We start from the raw sequence: 22108 nt of genomic DNA, 5'->3' as shown, positions 1-22108 counted from the left end.
AAAAAGCAATGTCCCCAAGGATCATTACCCGCTGGCTATCTCTTGACACATGCAGCGCTGTTTGTTGTTTTGTTTGTCAGAGAGCAGATCTGACAAACATATGAAGAGTGGGGTTGGCAGTCATGTTCAGTTATCCTTCTAAAAACGTGTGGACATAATTGACAGCGTGCTGTTATAACAGACCCGTCTTCCTAAAAAGGGTCCCCAGTGTATGCCTTTATCAGAAATCAGGGGGAGAGGCTTTGTGGGTCATCGAGGGCCCTCGCCTTTGGTATCTTCTCCCAACCTGGACTTGACTGACAGAAGACCTTCCTGATGGGTCATTAGAATGGCTCATGGCTACTCTTTTTCTTTCAATAAAATCGCAGCAATGTTTTCAACATGATTTCTGTGTACATTCCCCAGGGGCGTATTAAATGCTCCTCTTGGCCAGGGCCTAGTGCCCGGAAATAAATTCATGCATTACCAAGGGGGACCAGCCCTCAGGTGTAGACCTCTGTTGTACACTCATGTGAATCAGCTCTTCAGTAACTTAGCTCTGATTTTCCAAAGAGGTATTCTAGTTAGGATGACCCTCTCCAAACACCTGGGGATCCCCCCATCGTAGGGCTCACATATTCTACCCTACGGACACCATCCCGCACCAGTGGCTAACACATGTGCTCTCCAACTACCACTTCAACACCCCTGGGTATTGAAAAAGTTAGGGTTGGCTGACTTCATCTCCAGCACCCCATCCGTACAAGATGAGTTACAAACCCATACATGGATGGAGCAGCCTTGATCCCCGGAAGGTAAGAGAAGCAGAGCTTACCATGGCCAAACTCCTGTACCTGCGTTGTATATTTCACGTAATAATTGTTGTCACCCTTCAGGAGCTCGACAGTCCTTGCGGCCCCATGGGTTAATCTCCAGTGTTAATGACACAATGGATCTGGCATCTGTCCTTGAAGCTCATCTCGCACCCATAGTGCCCCCTGGAAATATGCCTCTAACCTCTTAACAACCTACGTTTACACAGCTCTGCTCTTAATAATCCTGCAACTTGTATTCAGTTTATAGACCCGCCACTTATACATATCCTGTGAGTTAGCGTATAACTACTCTGGACAAATGCCTTATGCCCAGAGGCATAGCTGGCGTAGCGGAAGCTAAATCTGAACGGTAAAATACTGAACATCCTGCTGCTAGGATCCACTTGGGTGTGGGAACCTCCCTACTTCTCCACCAATCTTTATCCTCCCTAATTCAGAAACCCTGGAGTCCTTTACCTCTCCCAACATCCTTTGATCATGCTAACTAAAAATATGGATGTCTACTAACATCATGGACTTCATAAGACAATGCTGATCACTGGGGTGACAAAAGAGGGCCTGTTTTCATGTCACTTCTGATATCACACAATTTTGCAGAGTTGGGCTACACCAATGTCTTAATACGCTGACTTACTTGCTTGACTGCCATCTGAAGGTTCAGAAATCTCTGGTTGTCCAATTGTAGGCCCCAGGAGGAGGCTGCCATCAATGCCAGCCAGAGAAGTCTTCACTGGTATCTGTCGAACACCAGGATCAATTGAAGGTTATCATCATCATTTACAAATAATTCACCTGATCAGGCATGCTAAGCTCAAGCCACACTCTCTGCCTTTCTAAACCTAACAGAAACAGATACCTCTACAGCTGAAAGTGTGAGTCTTCGGGGAAGCCCTTTAGAGCCCACGCCCTTAAACTCTGGAACCATGTGCTACCCATGATGCATGTCTCCCCTTGATGTGTCCGTCAGAAAATCTCCTAAGGCCACTCTGTTCACGCATCTTAATGAATTGCAACCCCTTAGACTGAGTCCTCTGTCCCTTTCCAAGCAACACGTTGAAGCAGTTCAGTTTCTGTACGAACATAACAAGATTAACTTTTTATTTTGAAGTATGCATCACAGTTTTGCCATTTTGTAGCACTAAATAATATCAGGTAATACTATCACAGAACAAATTGATAGCAGTCAATGAACCTTTGAAACATAAAGGTCTGAGTTGGCCCTGCCTAATGCAAACCTATGCTTCGCTGATTAAACACAAATGTCAAGAGCAGCACTTTATAAGATGAGCTATCTCACCTTATCAAAAAGTAAAAAGCTGCACGAGTAAATACAAAAACCTCCTTACACTGACTCATCCAAGTTTTTTCATGTATTGGACGGGCTCCCACCCCCTGAAGACTTTTGTTACAGATTTCAAGATTTCATACAAAATTTACTCCTGCACAAACTCTGCCAGTGCTGCCACACAAAGGCCCATCTTCACAAGACTGTGGTTTCATTGTTCAAGATTTCCTCAACCTCTTTCCAGTGCCTACACTCCTAATTACGGCCTTGTAGAAGCTTAAAATATTGCCCTTCAGAAGCTTCTTTACCTAAACCTTAGCCGAAACGTCATGAGCACTGGTCTAACCATGCTGCTCGTTAGAAAGCAAAGTAGTGCCTTCAAGTGGACCTATTGGCATAGGGTTGTCTCAGAGTAGAGGTGACTTCCTTTAGTTGTGGAACTATGACCATGTTGATGGCGAGAGTATGAGTGCACATGAATGCTGTAGCCTTATGGGTTCTCTAAACTAGACGCAAGGTCCTGTAAGTTGAATGATGTTTCCTCTTTGCATGTTTTTTCATCTATGATCTATCTCACAGTTGTTTTCCAAGAAGCCCTTTGCTCCGAGTCAGAAAAAAAGGGCATGGTGACCTCTGACCCCAGTTGGGGATACACAATCCTGGACCTGGACTGTCTTCATATCCCCACCTCGCCTATACTGCCAGAAAGGTAAGGACACATGGCAGCCCTTTGAATCTTGACCTGACGTTCCACGTAGATTGTCGACGCCAACCTCAAGGTGTATTAAAGGTAAAAGAAGCTCTGAGTAAGTGTAACCCCTAGACATGCTCAAGCTTTAGTTGACAGGCAGGTAATAAACGTTGAGCTGAAAACTTCTAAATCTTGAGAGGTGTTGTTATGCTATAGGCCGTTCACCTGGTGCAAGTAGTGGATGAGTGGGAGCAAATCCTCATGGATCAGGCTGCTTAACAGAATCTGCCTTTTGAAAGGATTTATACCCCTAAATGCTCTCATTTGGCTTCATTCAGAGCCAATTGGTGCTGTCACGAAAGGCAGATCTGTGTCTTAGAGAAAGGCATGAGAATGAATACATGACCTGACTAGGTAATCCTTCACAGTGAACCCACTTCAAGGAATAGTTGAACAACTACTACAACATCTACAAATAACATCCTCTTTCCCGGACATATGCTCTTGCCCTCTCCCTGGGCCTTGCCCTAAAGCATGGACCTGTTTACCTTAACATACATATAACTTTCACTCCAAACTAAATGTGACCCTAAATATACCCCTGTATCTAATCCCATCCTTACGCCTCACACCACTCTACCATCCATTCATAACTCTTTACTTTACTGTAGGCAATCAGATTCGGAATCATGAGGGAAAGTTGATGATCTTGATTTGAGCCCTGAATGAGTTTCCAAACTGACCCTCAGAGACAACCTGGTCTTGAAGGAGTCCTTGGCCCAGCCACGGTTGCTTGGCTCAAGCAGCAGGATCTGCAGATTAGAGGGTTGTGGCAGTTTTACAACTAGTCAAGCAGTAATGCAGACTAGATTTAAGAATTAACTTAGTTAGCTAAAACGAGAAAGAGGGTAATGAAAAATTCCAGTCACATAATGGATGAAATGGGTAAAAGTGCTGGAAAATTGGTGTAAAGGTTAAACTTACTAAAAGAATAACCAAAATTAGTCCAAATTAATTAAGTGCACATTCTTGATCAGCCCAAAGTATCGTGTGACTTCAGAGCAGTGGGTATTATCATGCTGTTTCACTCGTTCAAGACGTTCACAGGGAGTTGGTTTAAAGTGCATGTTGGACCTGGCCCTTTTTCAGGACTATCCTCAAACTTTTTGCCTTTTCCTCCTATTTTGTCTGACCTGTTTTTGTTGGTTTTAGGACTCTAGGCACTTTACCACTGCTAACCAGTGCTAAAGTTCACATGCCCTCTGTTTAAACTATATTGGTGATTGGTTTATTCGTGATTGCCATATTTGATTTACCAGTAGGTTCCTAGTAAAGTGCACCAGGTGTGCCCAGGGACTAGAAATCAAATGCTACCAATGGGCCTGTAGCAGTGATTGAGTCACCCAAATAGGTAGCCCTGTAAGCATGTCTCAGGCCTGCCACTGTAGTGTCTGTTTTTTCAGTTGTAAACTGCCATTTTGACCTGGCAAGTGCACCCACGTGCCAGGCCCAAACCTTCCCTCTTACTTCATGTAGGTCACCCCTAAGGCAGACCCAAGGCAGCCCCATGGGCTGGGTGCAGTGTATTTAAATGGTGTGCTGTTGTGTTTTACACGTCCTAATTGTGAAACACTGCTAATTTATTTTTTCACAATTGCAAGGACTATCGTTCCCAAAGAGTAACATGGGGATTTCCTTGAAATATCTTTTAAGTGTAATTTCCCATTGGCAGCAGATGGAAGTTTGGAGTTTGAGGTCTCTGAACTCACAATTTAGCCGCTTAACCACGGCGGCACTTCTGCTGCTGTATGGCGGTTTTATTGAGTGGGTGGGGGCGCTGCGGCCAACGGACCTGCGCAGCACTACGAAGGTAGTGTTCGCGATGGCCGTTGGCCGACAGCCGCACCGTAGGGGCTAATAATACATCTTTTGTTGAAGTTTGTTTTTAAATTGCGATTTTGAAAATGCCTCTTTTAGAAAGTGGACATTTTCTTGCTCAACCATTCTGTGCCTCTGCCTGTCTGTAGAATCCTTGTCTGGGTTAGGAAGACAGTTGGGCTCTTGTGCATTCACTTTAGACAATCACACAAAGGGAGCTGAGGTGTGCCTTGCATTTCCTGATGGGTCATCACATGGCTGATGGGCCTTCCTTAGCTAGAACGGTGGGAGGAGTTGTCACTGGCACCCAAATAGGGTTGTGTCTGTCCTCACACAAAGCTGTCTCCACCCCCTGTAGTGGGTAAGTGGAAGACAAGGTCTTGTGCACTACAAAGACTTTCCTTTGAAGTTTGCCTACCTCAAAGGCAGAAAGGGGTAATAAGTATTGGACCTCTGACACAGACATCAGAAAACACCCCTGGACGGAGGACATTCTGCCAGGAAGAAGAGCTGTGCTGCTGACAGGAAGGGTGTACAGACAAAATATCGACTCCAAAATATCGACTGGACATAATATCGAGTTTTAAATATAGACTGGACATAATATCGACTGGACATAATATCGACTACAAAAATATCGTTTTTCAGGTAAGTGAAGTAATATCGACTGTATAAAATATAGATAGCAAAAATATCGAATTTTTAATGATATATAATATTTTATAGTGTATTTTTATGTAATAATATGTGTGAATAGTGTGTATTAATGTTATAAAATATTTTATTAAATGAATTTTGTTTTTATAATAATTGCATAATGTAATTCTGTAGCGGGTTGTGGGTTTATAGGGGAATAGGGTGGGAAGTAATTTAATAATAATTAATTAATTAATATATGTTTGTTAATATTTTTAATTAATAATTAATTGATAATTAATTAATATTAATTAGTTAATTAATTAATATAATTTTGAACATATTTTGTATTAGTAATTAATTGTTAATTAATTATTTGTAATTAGTTAATTACATTAATTAGAGTAAATTTTTAATATATTTAATTTTGTGTTATTTTTAAGTAATTAATTTGGAAAAAATAATATTAATTATTAAAATAATTACAGCTAATGTTCTAATATATTTACTTTATTGTTATTGTTAATTAATAATTAATTGGTAATTAAATAATATTGATACATTTTGGGTAAAGGAGCATTTTTAGGGTTCAGGGTCAGTTTTCAGTTCATGGGTAAAGGGGTATTTTTAGGGTTCAGGGTCAGTTTTCAGTTCATGGGTAAAGGGGTATTTTTAGGGTTCAGGGTCAGTTTTCAGTTCTTGGGTAAAGGGGTATTTTTAGGGTTCAGGGTCAGTTTTCAGTTTTTGGGTAAAGGGGCATTTTTAGGGTTCAGGGTCAGTTTTGGGTTTTTGGGTAAAGGGTTATTTTTAGGGTTCAGGGTCAGTTTGGGGTTTTTGGGTAAAGGGGTATTTTTAGGGTTCAGGGTCAACTAATAAGATTGTAAAAAATTATTTTTATTATTTTCATTTATTATTTAATTATTATAATTTAATTTAAGTAGTTTTAAGTATATTTTAGTAATTTAAATTTAATATTAATTTAATTTAACACTGTTTTTAATAAAGTCGATATTTTTTACATCTATATTATTGTTAACGATATTTTGTACTCGATATTTTTGTACTTACCTGTTTGTAGATACAAACTCGATATTTTGACTGTCGATATTTTGTCCACGATATTCTGGCAAGTCGATATTGTGTCCGTCGATATTATTTCAGTGATCCGACAGGAAGGACTACCACTTTGCTGTGTGCTTTGCTGTGTTGGCATGCTGCTTGCTGCATCTGTTTTGGGCAGTGAAATAACTGGATTTTGCTTTCTACATCCTGCTTTCCAAGTTTCTCCATGAGCTTGCGTGAGCTTGTCTCCTGTTGGAAGTCTCAGGGATATAAAAGACTACATCCACATCTTGTTACCAGCACTGGGACTCTCCTGGTGTGAGTCATGTGTTGCCATGTGGTGCCAAAACAAGTCCTGGGCCCTTGATACTGAGTGGTTGTGCTGCAACTTCCAGAACAGCAAACCTGATGCAGTCTCTGATGCCGCTGCCTGCACCAAAGCCGTGGTCACTGCTCGTGAGGAACATGACTCATTGACTGCGATGACAACACAGCTCCGGCCTCACCGATGACATCGATTCATGCTGTCATTGACGCTAATGCCTGCACCAAAGCCGAGAGCACCGCTCGTGAAGAGCACAACACATCACCTCGACAAGATCGCAGCCCCTGGTGTACCAACGACAGCACTATCGACTCCGACCTTGTCACCGACACAGCTGCCTGCACCGTGACTGAGGGAGCTGCTCATGAAGAGCACGCGCATCGTCCTATCTCATATCGCAGTCCCAGGTCAACCGATGACTGGGCTCAGCACCAACGCAGTGCTGCTGCCTTCACCCAAGCCGTGGTCACCGCTCATGAAGAGCAAGACGCATTGACCACGATAACATCGCAGCTCCAGATCCATTAACGCCAGCAATCCTGACCCCGATATCGTGAAGCTTGTTCCCCAGTGTGTCGACTTCTGCCTGACTTTCGAGAAGTAGACGCCCACTGACTCCGGCAAGACCTCATCTTCTGATTTCATCGCAAGGTCCTCGAGGTCTTTTCACTTCCAAAGGTGCTATTTTGTTGATCTGTCCGACGCCATATCACTGAACTGTTGGATTTGTTTTGTGCACAATGCCTTGAGGAACTCAATTTTTTAAAGTTTATTCTTGCAAAATGTCTATATTTACTTGTGTATGTTGGATGTTTACCGTTTTGGTCTTGTTTAACTCAGATAAACATTGGCTATTTTTCTAAACTGTTGTGGAGTCCCTTTGTAGTATTTTCTCTGTGTTACTGTGTATGTGTGTACAAATACTTTACACATTGCTCTCTGAGACAAGCCTGATTGCTTGTGCCAAGCTACCAAGGGTGTGAGCAGGGGTTATCTTAGCTGTCTACCCATCTTACCCTGACTACAGTGAGGGTCCCTACTTGGACAGAGTGTGTATTGCCTGCTACTAGAGACCCTGTTTCCAACAGCGCAGAAGACATTTGAGTTTTCCACAAAGACGTTAATCAGTCATACTACACACCTACTACAATTGAAATTACCCATCGTTCTCAGTGGTAAGAAATTATGTATAAAAGACTTGCAAGACGTTTTCATAGTTGGATGGACCACAACTTATCAGGAATGGATAGTGCAGAAGTGAGGAAACCGCCAGTGGTTCCTCAGGAGATGTGAGCTGGCGTGAAGGGGTCCTCATTGGCTTCTCATGCCATGAGAGCTGAGGAGACTTGAGCCTCATTGGTTCCTTTGCTGAGGAGAAATGAACCCCAGTGGATTCTCAGGGTGTGAGGAGCAGAACCATGAGGAAGGTTAGAGCTCATGTGATGCAAAGACAACCTCACCCCCCCTTCATGGCACTTCAGGTGTCTCTTGACACTCATTGTTTTTGGGAACCTCTGAAAGCCTCACTCCAGTTTTATGTCAAGATGTTTAATTTTGTCTTATTCCTTCTCTGTGTCCTTAAATGTGTCTTGATTGGCCTCCTTTTTTCTTGGACCTTCTGGCATTTCTGCGGACCTCCTTTCTCGCCATATTGTTCCACGTACTTCTAAGGGATGTTTTCAATCTCATGCGATTTCCTCCGTCTCTAGTTGTACCATAATCACCATTCATGGTGCCTTAGGAGCTTCATGTTGTGTGACCTAACTTCCTTGCTTTATGTTTGTCTAGGTTTTCATGCAGTATTTATACATTCTTCATGTCATTCTGTGTGTCTCTATTCCTTCTTCTTGTTCCAGGAGTCATTGCTAGCCTCTTCTCGTTTCCACTTCATGTTGTTCAAGATGTCTCCTTGGCCTTCTTTCCTTTTGTCATGCTCTTCTGGGTGTCTGTATGAGTCTTCTTCAGTTTCAAGTTCTTCAAAGTGTCTGTGCTATGCTCACCTCTACTTCAAGTTTCTCTGCTTTTTCTAGGCTTTGCTGCGTTAATAGATGGCTTTCCAGGAGTCTAGTGGGCTCCATCTGCCAACCTTCGCCCTCGTGGAGGTGTTTCCACTGTGACACCAGCCCTAACCTGGACAACATCTGTAGGTGCTCTCACTGGAGACCTGTGGAACCAAGCCATCATTGTAACTCTCCGTGCTGGTGCAGAGGGCTAAGCGTGACTCCAGACACAGCTAGAACATGGTTTGAAGACCAGCAGCAACACATCTGGGAGGAAACGTCTTCAGGTGAGCCCCGAACCAATCCTACAGTGTCTCACCATTCAAACTCCTACTCAATGGCCAGTGTAAAACCTACAGATGCACGTAAGAATACCCACCTACCACACACCTACACACAATCACACACTGCAGCACGCCTAGCTTATCCTGGTCAAACCAGCTCCTACTCACAGGTTAGCGTCTCCTACACATCGGCTGGTACAGCTCCTACTCACAGATTAGTGTCTCCTACATATCGGCTGGTACAGCTCCTACTCACAGGTTCGCGTCTCCTACACATCGGCTGCTACAGCTTCTACTCACAGGTTCGCGGCTCCTACACATCGGCTGCTACAGCTCCTACTCACAGGTTAGCGTCTCCTACACATCGGCTGCTACAGCTCCTACTCACAGGTTCGCGTCTCCTACACATCGGCTGGTACAGCTCTTACTCACAGGTTCGTGTCTCTTACACATCGGCTGGTACAGCTCCCACTCACAGGTTCACGTCTCCTACACATCGGTTGGTACAGCTCCTACTCACAGGTTAGCGTCGCCTACACATCGAATGGTACAGCTCCTACTCACAGGTTTGCGTCTCCTACACATCGGCTGGTACAGCTCCTACTCACAGGTTTGCGTCTCCTACACATCGGCTGGTACAGCTCCTACTAACAGGTTCACGTCTCCTACACATCGGCTGGTACAGCTCCAACTCACAGGTTCGCGTCTCCCACACATCAGCTGGTACAGCTCCTACTCACAGGTTAGCGTCTCCTACACATCGGCTGGTACAGCTCCTACTCATAGGTTCACGTCTCCTACACATCGGCTGGTACAGCTCCTACTCACAGGCTCACGTCTCCTACACATCGGCTGGTACAGCTCCTACTTACAGGTTAGCGTCTCCTACACATCGGCTGGTACAGCTCCTACTTACAGGTTAGCGTCTCCTACACATCGGCTGGTACAGCTCCTACTCACAGGTTAGCGTCTCCTACACATCGGCTGGTACAGCTCCTACTCACAGGTTCGCGTCTCCTACACTTTAGCTGGTACAGCTCCTACTCACAGGTTTTCGTCTCCTACACATCGGCTGGTACAGCTCCTACTAACAGGTTCGCGTCTCCTACACATCGGCTGGTACAGCTCTTACTCACAGGTTCACGTCTCCTACACATCGGCTGCTACAGCTCCTACTCACGGGTTCACGTCTCCTACACATTGGCTGGTACAGCTTTTACTCACAGGTTTGCGTGTCCTACACATTGGCTGGTACAGCTCCCTCTCACAGACCACAGCGTTCTCCAGCCTTGTATCCAGTGGCAGCTGACCACTTTTCAAAGTAGTGGGGCGTAAAAGTTATGGATGAGTTTGACTTAAGGAGGAAGTGTAGCGAGCCAGCCCGACTGATGTAAGCATGGTTCTGAGCTTGGGGGAAGTCTCTCCCTGAGAATTAATTTTTTTAATAAGGGAGCAAAAGCACATTTTAAAGCTAATTTAGATAAAGAATTTGTCAAGAAAGCAAGGTTCTTAAAATTAATTCCCAAATAGTCTTGAACTATTTAAACATGTGAAAGAGTTCCCCATCTCGTGCAGCATTCATTATTTTCAACAGTTATTGTGGTGCAAATTGTACACCGTACGGTCTGAAGAGCTTCTATATGGTAAAAATATATACATTTATTATTATTAACTTGTTAGCTATGTCCACGAAGAAATAGTCTCTGAAGCAAATATACCTCACCTAAAATGTATTTGTGCACCAATATTTGGGAGAATACGACTCCAAATGCATGTGTAGTGGCCTGCCTATCAGCGCCTTAAACAGTCCTGTAAAAGTGCTAAATTGCACATTGTGAAACCTGAAATACTAGAATTTGTCCTAGTTTTCCCACTTGGCCAAAATTTTGTGATCCTAGGCAAATGTTGTATTTCACTGAGCCTCCTTTCTCTTCATTTGCACACATGAGAGCTGCTTGAAATATGTTTCGGGGTATGTCCTGTACAACTCTCAATTTTCATTTAATAGAGTACATTGTTGCTACATGTATAATAAGAATCTAGGCCACACATAGAGTGATTGCGACAAGTGACTCACTGTCATTAATTAATGGGTACTCTGTGTTTCTCCCCTTTTAATCTCCAGCGAGCTGCCTGCAGTAGCTCTGGTATGTATTCTGAGGGGTACTGCCATCCTCTGAGCTTGAGAACTTTTAGCTTCTGTTATTATCCTTGTTTAACTGTTTTTATTTGACATCTTCTGACGTTTGGGTGGTCTTGTTCCCCTGAGATGATTTGCATTTGTTGTTGCCTTTAGTGTCTCCCTCCTTCAAACAAGGTTTTGCAATGCAATAGGTATAGTATAAGTTGAATGCAGAGCTATTGGCTTTGCAAATGAAAAAGAAATAAGATAAACAACTTTTTTGTTTTTACTTTATTTATTGACTTTTGTAGTAATGGTGGCATGCCCCGCAGCATGCCGCCATTGTTACAAAAGTAAAAAAGAAATTGTTAGTGCGTCGTATTACTTTTACATTTGCTAAGCCAATAGCTCTGCATTTAACTAATGTGAGACCTATTGCATTGCAAATACTTGTTTCCTACGGGCAGCAGACAAACCAAAAGCATTGGCATAGCCAATAGGTCTTGCCTTTGGGACCTTAATGGTGTGTTCGAGGCATGGCGCCCCCTAGTGTTGGGTCCGGATGATTGCACCTTGTTGTCCTGAAAGAGTCTTCGAAGTATCACGAGATAGGTGGCTCCTCCCCTGGACTACAGTGCGCAAGGGCATCATCTCCATCCTTAGATTGTTTTTTTCCGCCATTGGGTTCGGAACCTATAGGAAAAACTTGTTTCTTCAGGCCAAAAGGCCTCTTTAAGCTTCGGTATTGTACTTCGTTCGGTTCTGAGTTGACTTATCCGGTTTCCGGATACTTGAGCACGTGCGCTCCCAGCTTTTTAGGCCCGATCGAAGATTGACATCGACGATGGAATTCCAGGCCCCGTTTAAACGTTGCCCAGTCTGTAACGCGAAGTACCCTCTCTCAGACGTGCACCCTGTGTGCAACAGATGTCTGTCTCCAGACCACGACGAGGAGAGTTACTTGGCCTGTTCAAAATTCAGGTCGGAAGAGGCGCTCGCTCTACGACGTGAGGCAAGACTACCGGCGCGGAGAGCGTCGGATGTGGAGGATATCTTCGAAGCTGGGGACGACGAGGGCGTCCAAGAGGAGGAACCGGAGCACTTCTCCGGCCCGGCCTCCTGCCAAGAATCTTACTACGGAGAAGAGGTAGACGATGAGAACATCGAAGAAGATGAAGCCGTCGAGGTAAGAGACGACAGTATGGCCATTGGAGCCGCAGAGGGCGGCTCCAGCGATGAGCAAGACCCAACCGAAGCTTCGGGGGTCGAAAGTGACACTGTCTTGTCAAAGGCTCAGGTCGAAGCATCGCCGGAAGGCTGTAGCCAAGATCTTTATACTCATTCTACAGCCCCGCTACTTGGCCCGGCTAAGAATATTTCAGAGCCTTCGGTGGGTACACCTTCGAAAACAAAACCGAAAATTACTAAAGACAAATCGAAATGGAAACTGGTCCAATCAGTATTCGTTTCGTTTCGCAAAGCCTCATTCCATCGGATCCTAAGAAGGCTCGGAGTGTCATTGACCCTTCGGGGTCACAAAAGGGTGCCAATCCGAGGAAGATTGGTACATCCAAGAGGGTGCCAAAGGCCAAATGAGACGGAGCGACGTCATCTAAGGCTGCCCCCGGGGGCGTGGACACTGAAGACGGAATTGAGTCGCAGCCGCCCCTTAGTCCGAATGCATACAAGTTGATGCTGGTGAAGGTTCTCGAAGACAAGAACAAAATGGCCGCGTTGGAATGTGACGCATCAAGCCACGGCCATTTTGGGGGTCCCAGCGCAATAACTGGCTCGAAGTTGGCGAAGGCCGCGAAAAAAGTCAAACAGCCATCGGGGCCTCCACCTATAGTCTTTGGACTGCCTCCGACCGCAAGACCTAAAACGTCTAAGCCGGCACAGGGCACCGACCCTGAGAAACTAATGTCAAGACTTAAGGAGACGACCGCCACTCCTGAAGGCGTCGGTTCCTATAAACCTTCTTCTGAAAGCTCAAAGAAGTTGTACATTGACTCTGCAACCGGAAGACTCACCCTTTTTAAACGGAAGATCTTGCCGGAGAAGCCACTGGAATCCTATCAAATTCCACTTAAAAGGAAAAGAGACTCTGCTTCCTCGCCAGTTCTTTTCGAGTCCGTAAGGTCTTATGGACAAGCCTTTACACATTCCCCCACACGCACGGATGATGGTGGGGGGGGGTGACCAAATGACGAGCAATTCAACTATCCTGATGACTCTAATCAGGATGACTCGCAGGATGTGCCTGATGATCAAGGCACGGCGGACACCCAGTGTTACCAAGTAAAGACAGCACCCACAGAGGATACTGCGGCGTTCAACGCTCTAATTGAAAGGGCAGCGTTGAACCACGATGTGGTCATGCATGCAGACCCAGTTGAGGAGGACTTTCTGTTTGATACCTTCTCTACGTGGGACAGATCAGTGAAGACGCTGCCGATGCTGAAGGGTGTCCTTAAGCACGCCAATGACATTTTCAAGGACACAACCAGAGCAAGGGTGGTGAGCCCACGTATTGAAAAGAAATACAAGCCTGCTCCTGTGGACCCTACGTACATAAGGGGTCAATTGCCATTGGACTCTTTGGTGGTCTCCAATGCCCGTAAGAGGGCGAATTCACAAACAAGTGGTGATGCTCCTCCCCCAGACAAAGAATCTAAAGTATTAGAAGCCTCTGGGAAGCGGGTTGCTGCGCAGGCAGCAAATATTTGGAGAATAGCCAATACACAGGCTCTACTGGCTAGATACGATAAAGCTCACTATGATACACTAGAGCAATTGTTGCAACACTTGCCTGATGAATATAGAGAGGGGGCGGAAATGTTGATTCAGGAAGGGAAACGGATATCAAACGCTTCTATCAAGTGTGCACTAGATTCAGCCGACACTGCAGCCAGGGCCATCAACACTAGTGTGATGCTAAGGAGGCAGGCATGGTTACGAATTTCAGGCTTTAAGCCAGAAATACAAACAAGTTTGCTCAATCACCCCGTTAACCCAGATTTCTTGTTTGGGCCTGACGTTGACACAATTCTTGAGAAGATCAAGAAGGACACCGAGACGGCTAAGTCTATGGGGGCCTTGCAGTCTCAACAGTTCAGAGGGGGTTCTTTTCATCGCTCAGGTAGTAGAGGGCCGTCAAGAGGGCAAACATCTCAGCAAACACAATACAATAAAGGTGGTGCACAGACCACCTTTAACAAAACCAATAGAGGTGGATACCGTGGTAACAGCGCCAAAGGCAGAGGACGTGGAAATAATAACACCAGGTCCTCAGCAAATACCAAACAGTGACGTCTTGTCACTGCCCCCGGACCATGTAACACCGGTCGGGGGACGACTCCAGCAGTTCCTGCCGGTCTGGAAAGGCATTACCACAGACAGGTGGGTGAGGCAACTTATCCAGTACGGGTATTATTTAGAACTGACATCCACTCCACCCGACATACCCCCAAGACACCATCCTATGTCCGCAGCGCACATAAACTTATTACAGCAGGAAGCGTGTCCTGCAAAAAGGGGCCATAGAACTGGTGCCTCTAGAGGAGCACGGAACAGGGGTGTACTCTCTCTATTTCTTAGTCCCAAAGAAGGACGGGTCTCTCAGACCCATTCTGGATCTGAGACCCTTGAACCTATACATCCTTTCAGAACATTTCCACATGCTGACTCTGCAGCAGGTCCTGCCATTGCTCAGTCAGGGGGATTTCCTGGCAACTCTGGATCTGAAGGATGCATATTTCCATATACCCATACATCAGGCACACAGGAAATACCTCAGGTTCACTATACAAAACAAGCACTACCAGTTCAAGGTGCTACCCTTTGGGGTGACCACTGCTCCCAGAGTGTTCACCAAGTGCTTGGCTACAGTGGCGGCACAACTTCGGAGACAACACATTCATGTCTACCCTTACCTGGACGACTGGCTTGTGCAAGCAAAGTCAGCCCAGCAGTGCGCCAGCCATGTGTCCCGCACAATTCATCTTCTGCACAGTTTGGGATTTTCTTTGAACTATCCCAAGTCACATCTTTAACCCGCTCAAGTACAGCAGTACCTGGGAGTGACGTTGGACACTGTGACAGCTACAGCCCAGGCAAACTCGGTGCGAATCGACAGCATGCAACTGCTGATTCGCAAATTCAGACCACAACACTCACTACAGGCGCAAGTGTTTCTGCAGTTGATAGGCATGATGGCCTCCTGCATATTCATAGTCCCGCACGCGAGACTGCACATGCGTCCGCTCCAAGAGTGTTTGGCATGACAGTGGAATCAGGCTCAAGGACAATTGAAAGACCTAGTGTTGGTGACCGGTCTTGCGTGCAACTCTCTGCATTGGTGGAATCCACGCAACCTTTGCAAGGGACGACCGTTCCAAGATCCTGTACCACAAATAGTGCTCACGACGGACGCATCCCTCCTGGGGTGGGGGGCGCATCTCCTTCATTACACAGTGCAGGGACTATGGTCGGATCAACAGAAGAAGATGCACATCAATCTGCTGGAATTGATGGCAATCTTCATGGCAATGAAGGCTTTCAAGATACATCTGTGCAACAAGATCGTGTTGATCCGGACGGACAACATGACGGCTATGTATTACATTCAGAAGCAGGGAGGTACTCACTCTCCACAGTTGTCACACTTGGCACAGAGTATGTGGAAATGGGCCATTCAGAGGAACATTTTCCTCAGGGCGGAGCACCTCCCGGGCCAGGACAACCAGATGGCGGATCTGCTCAGCAGGCACAGTCATCAGATGCACGAGTGGGAGATTCATCCATCGGTGCTGCAACCGTACTTCCGGCAGTGGGGGCATCCAGACATCAACCTGTTCGCCACAAACGAGAACGCAAAATGCCCAAACTTCGCCGCCAGGTTCCCACACCCGCGGTCTCAGGGCAATGCGATATGGATGAACTGGTCAGGCAGATTTGCGTACGCTTTTCCGCCGGCCCCACTCATACCTCTGGTGGCACGGAAACTCAGACAGCACTCGATGACTCTCATCCTGGTTGCTCCAACGTGGGCGAGGCAAGCATGGTACACCACGTTCCTAGAACTTTCCGTGGTGCCTCATCAAAGACTGCGCCTTACACCCAGTCTTCTCACTCAGAGCCATTGCGAAGTTCAGCACCCAGATCCGCAACAGTTAAACCTTGCGATATGGCTCCTGAAGTCATAGAATTTGGGTATCTAAATCTGCCTCCTGATTGTATGGACATCATTAAGGAGGCAAGACGGCCTACCACTAGGGCCTGCTATGCTGCCAAATGGAAAAGTTTTGTCATTTACTGTTCCAACCATGACATAAACCCGCTAGATGCATCGACACAGGACATTATTTGTTACCTGTTATATTTATACAGATGCAATCTGGCATACAGTTTTATAGGTATTCATTTGGCGGCAATGCCGGCTTACTTACAGAACAGGCAATGCCTTTCACTGTTCAGAGTGCCAGCCATAAAAGCTTTTATGGAGGGACTCAAACGAGTCATTCCACCCAGAAGACCACCTTCACCAGTCTGGAATTTTAATGTAGTTTTGACCAGACTGATGGGACCACCTTTCAAGCCTCTCCACTCTTGTGAGATACAGTTCCTGACTTGGAAGGTGGCCTTCTTAGTAGCGATCACGTCGCTGAGACAGGTTAGCGAGCTGCAAGCCCTAACCATTCAAGAACCTTTTATACAGGTTCACGCGAATAGGGTGGTACTACGCACTAACCCTAAATTCATGCCCAAGGTAGTTTCTCAGTTCCACATTAATCAAACTATTGAACTGCCAGTTTTCTTCCCTAATCCAGACTCAGTGGCAGAAAGATCACTGCACACATTGGACGTCAAAAGAGCTCTCCTGTACTATATAGACAGGACGAAGGATTTTAGGAAGACTGAACAACTCTTCGTTGCTTTTTCACCACAGCACAAGGGCAAACCCATTTCCAAATCAGGTATAGCCAGATGGATTGTTAAGTGTATTCAGATTTGTTATCAGAAGGCTAAACGCACACTAACAGTCCCCCCCGAGAACGCATTCAACACGCAAGCTAGGGGCATCCATGGCTTTTCTGGGTAACATTCCATTTGAGGACATTTGTAGAGCAGCCACATGGAATAACATACATACATTCACCAAACACTACTGTGTTGATGTACATTCCAAGAAGCAAGCTGCTGTAGGACAGGCTGTTCCAAAGTCCCTCTTTCAGGCTGCTGCAGCTGGCTCGGGCAACCACCGCTAAGGGAGAAACTGCTATTTAGTCTATGCACAAGATATGAATTTAGCGGCCCACATGCCTCGAACGGAATATGCTACTTACCAGTATGCATCTGTTCTTGGCATGTAGGGCCGCTAACATTCATATCCCCCGCCCATCCTCCCCGGTGCCTGTCGCAGCTGTAGCAATCAGAATTATTTATAAAGCATGGTCATCAGGTATCGTATTGGACTCCATCTCTGCCACAATGGCGAAAAACAATCTAAGGATGGAGATGATGCTAATGCGCACTGTAGTCCAGGGGAGGAGCCACCTATCTCGTGATACTTCGAAGACTCTTCCAGGACAACAAGGTGCAATTATCCGGACCCAGCACTAGGCGGCAATCTATGCACAAGATATGAATGTTAGCGGCCCTACATACCAAGAACAGATGCATACTGGTAAGTAGCATATTCCTTAGCCATGCAACAGTTGATGTTGTTGCACCAAGGATATTGTGCTACATAACTAAATATTTATAAGGTCCCAAAGGCGAGACCTATTGGCTATGCCATTTTTATTTGAATTGGAGGACCTGGAGTCTCGCGTTTGTAATAAAACTTATAGAGTCTATAGGCTAAAATCATACAACCTTGACTGGACAAACTATGTATTTCTGACTTGGAACAACTTAAAATCACTACTCAAGAGTTCTATTTTAATGGCCGTTCTGCGTCTGGCACTCAAAGAAAGATAACGGAAAATAATTCTTGGTGTCCATTTATTTTGCATTTATGTCTCGTGAGAACCCAAACAGTTCTTGTAATGTTTGGGGTTACTTCTCCCCGCATATCCAGACGCAGAGCGTCACAACCAACATGATGTGTTTTTTAATTGAATATGAAAACATTTAGGATTTGTATCCCTTAACACTGAATCCTTTCCAGAAGTACTACCTGAAAACACAGGGAGCCCACTCGTCACAAGAGGATTCTTTGACTGACTGACTGAATTATTTATTAAGCGCACTTATGCCGAGGCGTCTTGGCGCTGTATGAGGAATTTAGGATGACACTACCAATTAGGCCGTGGTGAAGAGCCAGGTTTTTAATGCCTTTCTGAAACGAATCTTGTTTGTTTCTAGGAGTAGCTCGGTGGGCATGGTATTCCATAGCTTTGCTGCCTGATATGAGAAGGACTTGCCACCCCAAAGGGCTCTTTTTATCCTTGGTAGGCAGATCAAACCCAGACTACCAGATCTTCGTGTGTGGGACGGCACAAAGCGAGGAAATAAAGTATCCATGTCCTCAGCCCCTCCTCCATTTACAGTTTTGTGGACTAGACAGATGGCCTTGAACTGCACCCTTCATCAGACAGGAAGCCAATGGAGTAGACGTATGCCATTGGATGTCGGGTGACGTTTCGGAAGGTCCAACAGCACTCTTGCTGCGGCTTTTTGCAATGACTGGAGTTTTGAGAGCAGTCTTTCTCCAGTTCCTAAGTACATTGCGTTGCAGTAGTCGGTGCATGATAGGATCAGGGCTCCAACTACTGTTTTCTTTAGTGTAAAAGGTATAAATGGCAGTATTTTCCTAAGGACCTTGATTGTGAAGAAACAGGCCAATGTGACTTGATTGACTTGTGAAGTGAGTGTAAGATCTTTGTCGATCACAAACCTTAAGTTCTTAACTTTTTGTGCCGGGACGGGGCAGATGCCAGCTTCTGGAGGCCACCATAGATGATTCCAGGTAGAGGTTTTTTTCCAAATTCAATCACCTCTGTTTTTTCAGTGTTGAGCTTTGAAAAGTTCTTGTTCATCCAGCTCTTTACACTGGAGGCAGTTTCGGAAACGCTCCGTTGTGACTTCTTCTGTCTGAGTAAGTGACGCCACTAGTGTTGTCTGCGTAAGACACCAGTTGCAGCCATGAGCTTGTATAAGTTTGGCCAGTGGAGTCACATACAAGTTAAATAAGGTGGGGGAGAGTGCCTATCCCTGGGGAACTCCGCACGGGAGAAAAAACTCTCCGGATTGAATTCCATCCCAGTGGATTTGTTGTACTCTGGCGTCTAAAAAGGACCTGAGTAGCATTAGAGCAGTATCTCTGATACCTACAGCTTTGAGCCTTTCTAATAGGACCGCATGGTTAACGGTATGGAAAGCTGCCGTCAAATCCAGCAGTATGAGGACAGCTCTGCCACCTTTGTCCATGGTCCTATGGATTTCCTCGGTAGCCATTATTAGGGCAGATTCCGTGGAATGACATGATCTGAAGCCATGCTGGGTGGCGTCCAGAATATTGTTAAGATCTACAAACTCCATTAGCTCCAGATTGATGGCTTTTTCCAGTATTTTGAACGGTAGTGGGAGGCAGGATATAGAGCGATAATGCTTAGTATCCAGCGGGTCCAGGGAGTCCTTCTTCAAGATGGGTCTTATGCAGGCCTTTTTCCATCTTTGAGGGAAGACTCCGGATCTTAATATCTCATTGAGAAGAGGAGTCAGGGAAGAGCTAATTACTTCAGGGGCCAGGCGAAGGGGGACATGGGTCCAGGGGGGAGCCTGATTTCGTTTGAGTTATCAAGTTGGTGATCAGATTTTCATTGATAGAGGAAAATTGAGATAGACAGTTCAAGGGGGATTCTGTTTGTTCCCTGTTGTCATTTCCCACTATTGCCGATAGGTCATGGAGTTCGTTATAGACAGCTTGAACTTTTTGTTGAAAGAACATGGCCAGTTTGTCTACAAAATTTTGGTCTGGGACAAATATTATGTCTCGAGGGCACTTAGTTAGGCTCGATACAGTTTTGAATAATTCCTTAGGGTAATTTGTGGCCCCTTGAATTTTTTGGGTAAAGTAGGCCGAGTTGGCCTGTTTTATCTTCGTTTTGTAGTCTTCCAAGGCTCTGGTGTATTCCTTCCTATGGTTCCTATTCTTTGGCGAGTGAGGGTGTCCAGTGTTGAAGCATGGCATCCAAGGTGGAATATGAGGCCACCCTTTACACTATTCTTGCAATTCACTGGTCCTCGATATGCACAATACATAATTGGACTACAGGATCCCCAATGTATGGGACATTCCTGGGTGAAAGGACCCTGAGAAATATATGTACTGGTCGTGTTTTTGCTTGTTGTGACTGAAGTGTGGCTTTGGGAGAGTGACAGGTACTTTTCCAGGGCTGCGTTGCAGGACTACCCTGGTTAATTAGTGATATCCACCTACCACACGATGTTCCTTTGGGACTCTTTCATTAGATGAGAGAGTCACTTCAGAAGATAAAGTTACAACACTTCAATAACAGATTTCTATTAGATACATTATCTTTCTGCAGATTCTCCGCCGCCCTTTCTCGTCCCTTGGACAATGTGTACGACCATTTCCTTTTACGACTCGCAATTTGCGTTATTAGTGACTCGGAATTTGTGAGTCGCAAAATGAAATGTAATAATGTGTCTCAGACACATTTAGCAATTCCCAATGGGGTCGCAAATGATCTACCACATTAATATTCATGAGGTAGGTTGCAATTGGGAATGGCCTGTAATAGCAGGGATGGTGGCCTGCTGGGGTCAGCAGACCACCATGTGTGTGATTGCTTTTTAAATAACACCTTTTTTTTAATGCAGCCTGTTTTCCTTTAGGAAAAACTGGATGCATTTAAAAAAGTAAAGTTTCCGTTTAAGTTTTCGAGCAAGCTCTGGTCCGTGGGTCCACTGCCTGGTCTTAAAAAACATTTCTGCTACCATTCATAAAGGAGAAGAGGTCCCCATGGGACCTCTTCCTGTTTGCGACTGGCTTACCACCTACTTGAAGTAGGTGGCAAACTGTGATTGTTTTCTGACAGCATTCCAGTCGCAAGACAGCATTCCAGTCGCAAAACAATCGTACATCTCCCTGCGACTCGCCGTTAGGATGGGAGGCCACTTCCTAATATCAACACGCAAACCCTATTTTGTGAGTCAGAAATAGGTAACCGACTCGTAAGATAGGGTTGATTCATGGCAAAAGCCATTTTAGTGGTCGCAAATGGGCCGAACTGCGACTGCTAAAAACGGGCGTACACACACCCTTTGGTGAATTAGTGCTGCGATGAATAAGGTCCAAGGTATGAAAACATACCCTGTGCTGGTTTTCTCTCTGTTGATGCTCTGCATGACTCAGTGGGACAAGGAAATAGTACTAGGAACGAATACCAGTTAGGCAGTTAGTGCCTTATATACTCAAATGTCGTCACATCCTGCGCAGTGACCCCTAAACTAGCTCACAGACATGTCAACAAGTCTCATGCAGACCGCGCCACTGGCTGTAACTCTGCTCTACATTTTTATGCCTAATGCCTTTATTTGTTATTAATACTTCTATTTTTTCGTCATCCAATTTGCCATTAACAAATGTTTTCTTCGCCCAGGTGCAGCCGGATGCGGCCCAGCCGAGGATAGTTCAGATAGCAAGAGTCAGCTGTCAGAGCACGAGACAGGAAGCTGCCGGACAGATTACTATGTACTTCCGAGGTAATGTGAGGCGAGGGATGCACTGTAAGTTGCGTATTAGAATTGCTGCCAGCGCTTGTTACATACAAACTTTCACTGCACTTTTAAAAATTGTATTGTGCTTCTACTTCTTGAAAACTCACCTTGTTTTTAAGTAAAGACCACTTTGCGCTGCACACGCCGACCCCGTGCACCACAGTTGTTGCTGCTTGCGTGGAGGGCGGACCTGCAGAGCGCGACATGCCTCACACGCCCCCTTACTCCTCATATGCCAGGTGGGGAAGTACAAAAGGGGCG

The 22108-nt window shown here is 45.4% G+C and overlaps 1 protein-coding gene and 1 long non-coding RNA gene across 2 annotated transcripts in view; one reads left to right on the top strand and one right to left on the bottom strand.

Annotated features, from left to right (window-relative positions):
* LOC147718380 (uncharacterized) overlaps positions 1-22026 on the bottom strand; it is a 212504-nt gene extending 190478 nt beyond the window's left edge. The window contains exons 1-2 of the long non-coding RNA XR_015309972.1: positions 21955-22026; positions 1450-1552 (exon numbers count right to left, since the gene is read on the bottom strand). This is a non-coding gene — a long non-coding RNA (uncharacterized LOC147718380). The remainder of the gene's footprint in view (positions 1-1449; positions 1553-21954) is intronic.
* The window catches only part of ANHX (anomalous homeobox), a 128289-nt gene that overhangs the window by 41991 nt on the left and 64190 nt on the right, over positions 1-22108 (top strand). The window contains exons 4-6 of the mRNA XM_086966710.1: positions 2680-2809; positions 8723-8979; positions 21730-21832. Of these exons, the coding sequence (XP_086822836.1) occupies positions 2680-2809; positions 8723-8979; positions 21730-21832 (490 nt within the window). The remainder of the gene's footprint in view (positions 1-2679; positions 2810-8722; positions 8980-21729; positions 21833-22108) is intronic.

Source organism: Lissotriton vulgaris, chromosome 4_1 (genome assembly GCF_964263255.1).
Source record: "Lissotriton vulgaris chromosome 4_1, aLisVul1.2, whole genome shotgun sequence".
Classification (NCBI taxonomy): domain Eukaryota; kingdom Metazoa; phylum Chordata; class Amphibia; order Caudata; family Salamandridae; genus Lissotriton; species Lissotriton vulgaris.
This window is presented reverse-complemented; position numbering and strand designations above follow the sequence as displayed.